A 12,476-nucleotide genomic window follows, 5' to 3' on the forward strand; every position below is an offset into this window, starting at 1 on the left:
CACAGAATACACACACATACAATCAATTACTAATGTTTGTTCCTACACCTCATGCTTGAGTCTTCCATCCAAACCCTGGCAGACATACTATTTGTTTTCTATGCATAGTCCACAGTAATATTGATTCTGAAATAATGCACTCCATTTATGTTTACTCCTAATTCTACAATGGAGCAAACAAAGAAAAGTAAAGCTCATATCTAACAAAGCTTTGTTCACCACAGGTTATTGATATTTGGAAACAATTATGGTATGCTGATGATATCTTATGCTAGTATTAACTAAACAGCCTTAAGTGAGTTTAAAGATAAACAACCTCCAGAAAAAAAATGCTTCTGATTCTTCTGTGACAATCCAGCAAGGTTCACAATACTGCTACTACCAATATGTGGCAAAATAATGTAGTACGTGGTGACACATTTGTTTTCACACGAGTTCACTTGTGTTGTACAACAGAAATTACCAATGGCTTTTTTACATGTCCCAGTAACAGATGGCCCTGGCATAGCTCAGGGAAGACATGACAGTCTTTCCAATAATACTGTTTCTCTTAAATTTTATTTTCTTTCGTATACAATGCATAGACATCTGGCTTTCTGGTCTGGAGATACCAACTGATCATTGCTTTATTTAGAAAATATGCTTTGTACCTGACAATTCCTTCATGAAGATAGTTTCATTGCACACTTCCTTCCCATAACACAGCAGTAGGTCTGTAGGTACAGCATGACTGCATTCCAAATCCTGGCATCAACAGGAATGCCCATCAGAGCAGCAAAATCAACAACAGCAAAAAATCTTTTAGTCTGAAGAATACTTCAGAGTAGGAGTACACTAACTAAAGCATTTGGACAAGTTTTCATGTGCAAAAAAAAAAAAAAACACCCAAACTTTTAAGCTCTGTTATTAATTTTAATAGTTCAGACACATGACATGTCTGAAAAACATTTAGCTACTTACTAGCTCCTCAAATTTGTTATCAATACTTCCTATGCTCTTCTATGTAAAATTCCAACTCTTTTTAGGCCAGCTGGGAATTTCTGCATGATACCTAGTTAGAATTTGATTCTGTGTTTAAAGCAGGGGAATCTGGAATATATCAGAAAACATTTTTTTTTTTCCCCTTCATTTCTCCCCCTGAATCTTCTCATTTTAAATCATGACTCTAGCAGTACTATCTCACATTAGTGCTTCAGAATAAGAGTGCCCTTCCTTAATGACATGGCTTACAAATCAAAAAGAAGCAGAAGTTCCGATATGCTGAACAAAATCCTAGCAATGCTTTGTTCCTGTCCTCTTAAAAAGGATTTCTAATAGCAGAATAGCACTTGCAACGAATCTTAGACATTACTATGTATTACTTCCTTGCACAAGAAAACAATACTAGCCTGTGTTATCATTAGGCTAGTTTGCTCACATCACTGTCCATCGCTCAACCAGAATCCAGAAGGACGACCACAGAGACCAGAGGGGAGCACAGCTCCTAGGAGGCTGTTGGCAGTATAACACCACCACTGAGATGAGATTGTGATGCACTGACTAGCCTTTTAAGTGGTACCTGTCTGCTACCAAGTGCTAAGTTTTTATTACTTAGTTGACTGGCTCACTACCTCTGCATAGAGCTGTACTTCAGATTTTTGCCATGAAAGTAACAATCCTCCTCAGAGACCTCAAGTAATCATAAAGCAAAGTGCAAGAGCAGAAGATAGGAAACATTACCCATCATCAACTATTCCCCTGCATGCAACTATGACTCTTAGCAAAATATAGCAAAATAACTATTTCATATCCTGACTTGAATCAGCTCCATTCCTTCCCTCCCCATTACAAGGAGCTAAGTGGTCCTTGAAAGCATAATTATAAACACAGTATATCCCCTAAAAGCATTATTAAAATTTGTATTTAGCAAAGTAATATAACACTAACACTGAAGGTGCAGCAGCAGACATGAATTTAATTCTATAATGCAGTTCAATTCCAAAATTAGGCAATTACACATGTACTTAATGAAGTTACACCATTAAAATATGGCACAAGCACCGAGTCAAATACTGCAGCCTTTATTCATTCCCACAATATTTCTGATACTTTGCAAAAAAACGCTTCTGCCACTTATTCAAATTTGAAGTCAGTAAGAGTGCTTTCACATGGAAAGTTAGAAAAGTAAGAAAATTCTCACATCCATTAAGAGCTAAAAACATAAATCCTGCAAATTTAAACATGCTATAAATTCGCATAAAGAAAGGTTTTATTCTTTACCTTTCATGCAGTGTCATTAGGGGATGGTCCCACATGCATATGTGGGCACTCAGTTAAAACCTATGTCATCCATGTTACCTGTAAATTACTTCTTTTGAGATTCTTTTACTGCTGTTGTGGTTTTGGAACTGTGACTGGAAATTAGTGGAAAATGTAGCAGACCACTCTGTTGCCAATACACAAAGTTACAGAGCCTACTTTGTTATTCAGCAGTTCTTCATTTGATTCTCAGATTAGTGGAATATTTTTGTATCACCCACTGTTTCAAGTTATTATTAGTTCAATCACAGTGCATGTAGATGACTAGGAAAAATTATGCAGGAGCTGACAACTACTACAAAAACTCTCAGATTTGGTTTTGAGAGGTTCTAGATTACATTCTCAGCAACAGATTGGCAGAAATCACAGCTGGAATAGAACAACTGCATCATTACATTGTGATCACAAGTAAGATATAAAAAAAATTCAAAGGCATGCAAATAGTTCTTAAATCATAAGTGGAAAATAAATTAACAAGTAAAAAATTACTTGAAAAACAAAAAAAAGAGTTTGCTAAACCTCCCAAACCACAAAACACTTCAGAAAGCTGTAGAACTGGCTAGAATGATAAGGATCTACACAATTTGACTGACGTCAATTCTACCTCTTGAAAAAATGAATTGGGGCAATTTTTACAGAGGACGAATTATCATACAAAAATGGGAAATACATAGCATTATTTTCTTTACAACAGAAAGAATAGAGATCCAATGTTTCACATCATCCTTCAGAAATGAATAATCACACAAGAAGTCAAACTACTGTGAGCATCTGTAACCAGTCCTAAAGCAAGCTTTTTAAAGTGCACACAGTCAGTGAAAAGAGATAAAATGCGGAAAAAAATTAATCACATAACTGTATAAAAGAGTAGAAATAGAATAACTGGCAAAGCTGAACACATCAAATAACAGCAACAGCAAATCGATCTTCCCCATGAAAATGAATGTCCTATTCCATCACCAATCAAAAAACTAGTACCCCAGGGCGGGGGGAGGAAAAAATTGAGTCATTCTGTGTATCCTAGGTTTCTACTCTAAGACTTGCTTTAAGAGAATAATTCTCTCCAGCTACATTCAGATCTCGGCAGTGCACCTAGCGCTCATATTAAGGGCTTCCTGGAAGGAATCTGTCTCTGTATTCGCTTCTGCAGCAGGCTGAATGAATGAGGCACTTCCTTTGCATCTCTAGATGTTGTGAGAAATTAGAGCAAGTCTGATTGCTGCAACATAATTGGATTGCAGCAGTTGGCGTAATAATAAAAACCTGCTAATTATGCAATCAAACTGTATCACAGTCAAATGCCTGCCTGTTAAAGCCTTGCCAACTTCCTATCTTAGTCATTTTACATGTCCCACTCAGACTCCTCTTTCATCTTGTTGACTGTTAAAATAAATGCTCATTTTGGTTACAAATCTTTCTATCAGTTTTAGTCATCTGATGGTAGTCTAGTCGATTACAATCTAAAGGGATATTTAAAAAAATATAGATGTTATATAAGACAGTACCAGAAAAAAGCTTCTTTATTTCTATCACCTCACCTAGCCAATTTGAGGTACATTGCTCTTGAGGAAGGTATAACTTGACTGAACAGCACCAAAATAAAATCCAGCCAAATTTAATCTCCCATTACTCTGAAAAAGACTCAAAGCTGTACTGCAGAAGAACCAGATATCTTTATGAATGTAATTAAAATTGATTTGGCAAATGCAAGAACACCATCTGAAAGAGTGAACTAACTGTGTTCCTTTTATTAGTCTCTCTAACCTCACTAACCATTTAGGTCTAATTAGATATGGAAAGAGAATTTAACTGCAAGTCATTGACATTTCATTAATGTCTGGTGTTCCCTTAGCAGAAAAAGAAAGCTAAAGTAATAGAATGTTAAGACTATACCTTTCCAGAAGAGCAAAAAATTAACTATTAAAAAAACTTAGCAGACATTTCAAAAGATGGTAAATATATGAATAAAAAGTTTTATCAATAATTGAATTCACTCTACTCAAAGATTTAACTTAGCAACTTTTTCCCCAACTTGTTTAGATTTTTTACAGACTACAGCAGCCATTCAGCAGCCATAGTACACCGTGAAAGAATTTTGTTCTCTTGGTACAGGGTCCTCGCAGCCTGTTGTCATTTTGGAAGGGACAGTAGCCTTGAGGACACTAACTTCATGACCTCAGGTCTCAGGTGGTGGTGTCAGCCCACACACTATGACAAGAAAAACAAATTCCAGTATTTGTTTGCAGGAAACATCCAGTCCCAACTCAGCAATTTAAATGTGATGCTCTGCATAGGGGCTGGCATAACTAATTAAAATACCCCATTTTGAATACTAGAACAGAAGTGGGAACTCCCCTTTTCAAAGCAGATTTAGGGACACACTGTCACATTCTATTAATATCTTAGATTCTGTTATTGTACCTATAAGTTATATAACTGGAAGCAATTTTGCATTAAGACAATACTCAGTAAATTCAAATTTAAACAATCTGCCATTGTTTTAGGCTCTTTGTACTCAAGTTATTGGGAAGGTAGATACAATTCTCAAAAACCAGTCTTCATTCAAAAATCTGAATTCCTTTTTTGTTTGTTTCTTAGTTGTTGCATTTTCCTAGGGGAGGAATTAGTTACTCAGGTTCAAGAGATCCATTTCATACACTGCTAGAATTGCCACTGACTGACATGTTACAACTTGATTTTCTGTACTGTTGCCAGCTGGTCCTGGCAAGTCTCAGTTGGACCTGTCTACAGTATAACTGAGCAGTCAAAAAATTCCTAACAAGTACTGATCCTCTCATACCTGGGACTGTAAGGCCAGGGTAGAGCTCTGTTTGCCAGAAAGCCTCCTGGTATTCACTGACTTAAGACTATTCCTTTCTATTCCAATCTCTGGACAGTGTATTTCCCCCCCCAAAAAACAGTGTATTTTATAACACCCCTATGCAGGTGCAAGTTTTATACTTTCTTCGTTATTTTAATACCAGCAAAATAACCTTTAACAAAGAATGCAGGGAGCCATTTTTGAACAGGGTTTTCAGCGTCTAGTAACTAATGCATATATAATGGTGAATTATAATAAAGCCTTTATACTTTTTCACAGCACTCGTGAAGGAATAGTGTATAAGTACAGTTAATATGCAGTTTTATGGCAAATTTCAAAAGAATTCCTAATGAGTGTACACTCGACATTAACTAAACTCCTTAGGCAGGGATAACATTATGAAAAGACAATTTTTTTTTGCCACCGTATAATAAATAATAAAAAAAGCTTGTAGTGAACATTTATCTTTCACCTCTTAAAACTTTCATTATTTAAAAGGTAATAACACCTAGAAGTTAAGATCTGTACTGCAGCAAAACACAAAGAACACTTACAAAAAAAAATCTTTCGGAAAGACAGATTAGACTGATTTGTTTCAAAATCTATTAAATTAGAAAAACCTTTCATTAGAAAATTAGAAAACTCTTTTCATTTTGAGGGTAAACGAGGGTCTTTATTTGAAATGATCAGCCAGTGTTCAGTTAAAGCATTTTTCCCCCTTTGAAATGCAGATCTTGCATCCAGAAATAATAAACGTAAGCCACGTGCTTTCTTATAGACCAATTGGGAAGAAAGGGTTTGTCAGTTTCACTGACTACACAATCCAAATGTATTCAATTTAAGGTATGTATACACAAGTTTTATTTCCAACCACCTCCTTTGTCCTTTCTTTCCTCTTCTCCCCCATCTCTCCCCCCGCACTGTAAGATATGATACAACTTCTTGCTGAAACACACAACTGGCTCCAGCTGGTTGGGCAAAAGGAATAGCTCATTTCCAGTTTACAACCTGCTCTAGGAAGTGAAACAGAACGTTCATAACCTTTCCAATACTATATATGGGGAAACAATATTTACTTCAATTTAACTTAATCAAGTTTGACCTAGTCTCCCACCTCACGCCCACCTTAAGTTGACCAAATCGAAATAAAGACGTGCACCTCTCTAGATTAGTAAAATAAACTAGGATGGGGTTACCTAGCATTCTCTTCCTCATCTAGGCAAGTTCTCCATGTAGTCTTGTGTCTGTCACAATGGGCCTTACTTTCTGATGTACCAAAACTCCACAGCTGCCATCACACTTTCAGTTGGGCCTTGTGGGTTCTAGGTTTTAAAAGAATTGATATTATCACATAGTGGCTAGCACTTATGAAAGACTAATACAATTACCCTGCTCCTTTTTAAGACCAATCATATCCTACAGACAACTAAATTTGACTATCTAATACAGAATAACATGATTACTTAGTTTCACACTAGACATGGAGCTAATAATGTAGAATGCTGAATATTTCTTAGAAGGAGGCCATAACTGTAATGTATGTGTCAATTTCTGTTGCCGTAGTAGGAAAATATTTTCTTCAAAGGCATATATCACTAATGCTTCAAGAGAGTTTTAGTTATCAGATGTCAACTAATATTGAAATCAAACTATTGAGAAATGAAAGCAAGTTTTTCAGATCACTTCAGATTCAAGTCTGAATTCCCAAATAGCTGTAATTGAAATCCAAACAACATCTAAACATATTTGGAAGTGAAACACTTTGTGCAAATTCAAAAGAACAGTCATGGGTACCAGTGCTGCTTCACACTGTTCAGTTCTTTGGAATCTGTTCCTCTTCAGGCTATTACACACATTGAATGGGTCATGTTCTTCCACCAATTTGTTTCAGAAGAATAGTATGGTCAAAAGTGTTAAATTGTTATTTCTAAGCTATGGGGACACAAGTCTTAAAATTTAACTCCAACAACTTAGTGGTAACAATTCTAACTGAAAGAAATGTTCTCCTTAAAAATATACACAGTAAAAAGATTAAGAACAGCTTCCCTAGCTTGGCTAAGCGACCATTTGTGAAACCGAGGAGGACCCGATGCACAGCTTAACAGCAAACTCCTCAATAAATTACCATCTTGCAGAGAATAAGCTGAAGAGTCAGTCCTGCTAATACCATTCTCATCTTAATGATGATCATAAAAAACACATTTTAAATTAAAGACAGTTCAATTTTATACAACTTATCCTGGTAACATTAAGACACTAAATGGTTGTGCCTTTTTCCTTGAGTCAAGAAAGCTGTTGGAGTTTTTTTACTGCATCACCCAGTAAAACCAACAGGAGATACTGGATAAAACAGTAGTTATGGCATAATGATCAATAACACAGTAACGAGTACTGGAACTAAAAATTTTGTCCTAACATGGGGTTTTAATGGTGACATAGTAGCTCCAAGGACTAATCTAGCAGTCTTCTACAAAGCTCATTTCCTCTCCTGTAACTTACAAGCCAGCATTTATGATCCTTCCTTAAGGAAGGACAAAACCAGAGAAGAAGGCTATAGGACACCTGGGCCATCTTCACAAGGATTAACTATATTTGCTCTGAAATAAAAGCTTGCAGAGTAGTACTCATCATTTGTTTGCCATCATCTGGTTATAGTCCCTTCATGACTTGCAGTGGTATGACAAGAAACAGGTCAGACATATTCCCAATTAACAGCACTGATTTATCCTGTATTCAGCCCATTATAGAAAATACATTCAGATTTTTAAGAACATTAAGTTACAGGAATGAATTTAAAAGAATTTAAGTTTCAAAATCTTAATCAAAGTTACAGAAATAATTTCTGCTAGCATCTTTTCAGCAAGAGGACTGTGACTCTGCTTTAACGACTGAATTTTGGCACAAAAGCCACAAGCAGTCTGAAGGCTTATTTCAGTCTCCTGTTATGCTGAGTAATTATGACAATGAAGATTTGTTAAAATTATGCTATTATTAACAGTACATACTTAAAACCATTGATAGAATACAAAAAATAAAACAAGGGATATGGACTGCTGGTAAATAGTTACCGAGTAAAGTAAAAAGTACTGAGAGGTCAGAACAGAGATCTTAGCCTACAAGCTCTTTTGCTGCTGGAGTCATCTACGAGATGCATTCCAGTGTTCAAACAGGTTCTTTTTGCCCTTTCTTTGCAGGGAACACTTTAGTTTCTCATATCTAAAGTTAGATTTATTCAGCTCAGCTATCAAAGCTGCAGTTACAGACTTTTTCACATGGCTCTAAAGGTCAAAAACATGCCTTTTCAGCTCAGGTCACCCTTGCTGCTCTTGTACTGTAAATCAAGGTCAAGAAACTTAGTTTCCCCTCATGAAAGAATGAGAAACAGTTAATTTCACAACTGACAGCAATATCAGATGTAGCACAAATAGCAAACAGCAGTTTAGCAAATTTGGCATTCACTTCCCTTCCCATAGATCATTTCTGGATCAAGTTACCTTCTTATGCCACATAACCAACACCAATGTAAGTTGAGATAAACTGAAACTATTCTTGTTTAAATAAAATATTTATCAAAATTATACAAAAATATTTCCACATTCTAACCCATACTTTTTCTCATGCAATCTTTTACCTACAGCACTTCAATTTGTTTGCCCTTGATTATAAATTATAAACAAGTAGTGCATGTGAACTAAGTTCTCCTTCCCTCTCAGAGAAAATCAACCCGAATAATTAATTACCAAAAAACCTACCCAGTTGTTTCTGCAGCAGTACCATACTGGGCAAGTTCAAAATTTTTCAAACTCACTATTTCATAATCTCAACTTAAACCAGGATCCAACTCCACTTACTTTAGCTGTCAGAAAGAACAATTTGTTCCATCTTTTCTAGGTGAGCCTTCCTCTCTGTATAAATATTGATTAGAGAAATAGCTTAGAGACAACTTCTAAACAGCTGAAGTTCATAAAACGGGTTCCTGCTACAAAGTATGCTGCCTAGGACTGCATGCTATATGCAGTTTAGGCTGAAAAAACTCAGTAGGAAAGCAAATAAAAGTATAGATTCAGAGTCTGCAGTAAAAGCCAGTCACATAAAGGCAAAAGAGCAACACTAAATACAACACTGAAGTTTTCATGTGGGCAGACCCGCTCACTCCGGAAATCGCGGATTTCGCGGGCAAACTGAATAACTGTCCTAGCCCCCAGCAAAGCATGCAAGCATGCAGTAACTATTTCAGCCTACCAAAAGAGGACCAGAGACCAGTTAAACATTTGGGATATCAGTAGATTCACCACTGCACTGCCATACTTGCACTTTAGGCTCAAACCCAAAGAATTAAACCTTTCCAATTAGATTATTACACATTCAACTCTATCCTCAGAAAAGAAGAATTTAAAATTACCATTGACCTCTCTCCAGGACACTGTTTTGTGATGGAGAAAAAGTTAACTGCTGACAAAACCACCCATTTGATCCTGTAGCATTATTTAGAGAGGAATAAATTAGATTTAGCAGAGGAAAGTAAGTAATAGATTTTACATATGATTTGGAAGCTGAGGGTTACAGTTACACTTTTTTTCTATTATAGCTATTTTCATTGCAAGAGCTTATTTCTACCCCTTATAAAATTAGTTACTTCCACTGATGAATTGGTTAAAAAGCTTTCTACCTTACTTCAATTTATTTACTCATGATACACTAGAACAATAAAGAATAATGCTTCAGCAAGGAAAATACTCATTCTTTACTAATATCTATGTAATACTTTTCATATGCACAGCTGTGTATGACCACATATGATCATACATACATGTAAGATCCATGAGAAAGTGTGAATGAGTTGAGTTCAAAGCAGAAGATTCATCTTCACAGCTTAGGCTACCATGCTGCACAAAGTATGTAGGCAAGTATACCATGCTTGCTTATGAAACAAGGTGCCTCAGCATGTCCATTATACGCCATTCTCCTCAGATGTCAGTTATGCTACCTCCAACACAAAATTGCCTCCTACCAGCAAGCAAATGAATGCAGTCTCAATATGCGACAGGTCTTGTGTAACCATATAGTAAAGATTTGGGGTACATATTTCCATAGCATCCTTATTTCATATGGAATTCAGCCAAGTTAACTAAAAGCATGATATTAAGCAAAAGAGTGCTAGATCTTCCTGGGAAGACTCATGCAGAAACAAAGAAACATCTGTACACTGTAGCTTAGTCCCCTAGAGAGCAGCGAATGTAATCACTATTTCCAAATGAGCATCCAAACAGAATCAGAGAGAGCACTAGAACTCATGGAGACCGTGGGCAGAGATTAAGGCTTGAGCTTCTCCACCCATCCGTTTGCATAGCAGGTTACCCACACTGATACTCCTTCTTAACCTGGTTAAGAAGCCAGCAATGGTTTTGGCTGTTTGCCTCCACTACCCATTCACACACCTAGCACCTCTTGCAGGGATGGCAGGAGATCCCATGTACTGATCCACGTCTCTAGATGGAGTAAAAAAAATTATTTGTCCCCTTACTCATGCAACAGAAATTACTGCACAGCAGACACATTATTCGGTCTTTCAATAAGGGAGAGGCTTTAGTACAAGTTTGCCAGCAAGATTTGGGATACATTGCCAAACTCCTGAAATACCACATCCTCTCCCCAGCCCAGTATAATCTTCTCTGCCACATACAGTTCACAGAAACCTACACTAGGCCAACCAACCACCTGTACCACATTGGATATGAGAACAAGAGAAATGATGCACTGTGGCACTTGCATAGGAGGCAGTACATCTAGAGTGACAGGGAAGCCTAAAAAGGGATTTAAATGAGTAAACTCCCACACACAGTACATCAGAACTAACAGACCTGAATTCCCATTTTCATATTGATGTGCTTTAACATCACAATTTCTGTTGATTTTCCATCAGTTTTCCCAGTCATGAACCATGAAGACAAGATCTAAATGTTTTAAAGCCTACTCGTCACTGAAAGTCAACAGGATTTATCCTAAGGCTATGGATATCAATCTCCAGACATAACATGGGACTGGACAGAATCCTTCTTCCCCACTATTCCAGCATTTCAGTTGCAGGGGTTGTACAAGGAGCTGCAAAACCACAGCACATGATGGAAGGTGACTACCAGCAACACGAGACAGCAAAGATGGTCCACAAACTAAGTGCGAGCCACCCCGGCAGACTGCAATCATACCTCCATCAACTCATTTCAAAATAGAACTGTTGATGGTGTGCAGACACATAGATAAATACACTATAAAAGTAGACTGGTATTAGATTACATTTTAAAATGGACATAGAAATGTATGTAATAAAACTGTTAAATTATTTCTATGCCCCCCTCCGCCCCAATAATACATCATAACATTAAAATAAACTTCTTGTGCAAAAACTCCTAAAACCTTAGATTGATCTGAGAAAACAAGACAACCAGTCTTCACTGGGAAAAACCCTACCTTGATGTTTTCAGAAAAAAGTTTTGGTCTGTTCAGCAACATTACAATTACTTTGGAGAGTTTTTAATTATTCTTATGTTCTTCTGTTCCTTTTGATCATGTCATAGAAAAGTTATTCAGATCAATACATTGCCCAAGAGGTCACAAGAACTCAAAGCAAAGGGTTATTTAGACATACCACGTACTATTATTAATCCTCAGAAAGAACTACTGCTGCTCTACTCACAAAGCAGAGATAATACAGGAATAGCTAGATCGAAATTGAAAGAAATCACTTAGTCCTAAAAGTTGAAGTACTGTTTCTCAGTACTTTGTTTTTTTTTCTACTACAGCTGATCACAGATGACCTCTATTATTTCACATGATTAGAAACAGAATTTAATTTCATGAACATTTTATTTGATAGTGATTAATTTTTAAGTCTTTTGTGGTTGCCCTTCTACTTTGTTTTAGGAAGGTTTTGAGAGGAATAATGTTCACCCTTGCAAATAACTATGACTGGGGAAGGGGAAGAGAAGTTCATGCCAGTTCATAAGAGAAGGAGAAAGATGAGACAGAAGGAGAAATCCTGAAATAACTGAAGTGGAGTTTAAGCCTTTATAAACTTCTTTATGTCTACAAAGAACACCACATATAGCCACAGTTGCTACCTAAGTTTCTAAAAAGTCCGATAATACTAACTAAAGTTTGACATTATGAAAAACTACAAGTCTGCAAAGCATCTCAATGTCCTTAGGATTTCTGTTGAAATCTAAGTTATGACTTACAAGTTAAAGTGTATGTATTTTCTCAGTAGCAAATTGGAAATCTGCAGACCCTGTTTCAATACCAGAATTAAATTTTCATTCAACTCTTGCCAAAACAGGTTGAAGTTATTTTTTAAAATAAT

The 12,476-nt window shown here is 36.4% G+C and overlaps 1 protein-coding gene across 2 annotated transcripts in view; it reads right to left on the bottom strand.

Moving 5' to 3' along the window:
• The window catches only part of CLSTN2 (calsyntenin 2), a 394,596-nt gene that overhangs the window by 355,848 nt on the left and 26,272 nt on the right, over positions 1-12,476 (bottom strand). The window contains exon 1 of one of the 2 annotated variants that reach the window (XM_087739557.1): positions 6,316-6,419. The exons of the other annotated variant lie outside the window; for it this stretch is intronic. Within the exon in view, the coding sequence (XP_087595683.1) occupies positions 6,316-6,334 (19 nt within the window). The 5' untranslated portion in view covers positions 6,335-6,419. Of the gene's footprint in view, positions 1-6,315; positions 6,420-12,476 lie in introns of those variants that run through there. 2 annotated transcript variants of the gene reach the window in all.

Source organism: Nipponia nippon, unplaced genomic scaffold (genome assembly GCF_047370975.1).
Source record: "Nipponia nippon isolate SJK-2023a ecotype South Korea unplaced genomic scaffold, ASM4737097v1 scaffold_7, whole genome shotgun sequence".
NCBI lineage: Eukaryota > Metazoa > Chordata > Aves > Pelecaniformes > Threskiornithidae > Nipponia > Nipponia nippon.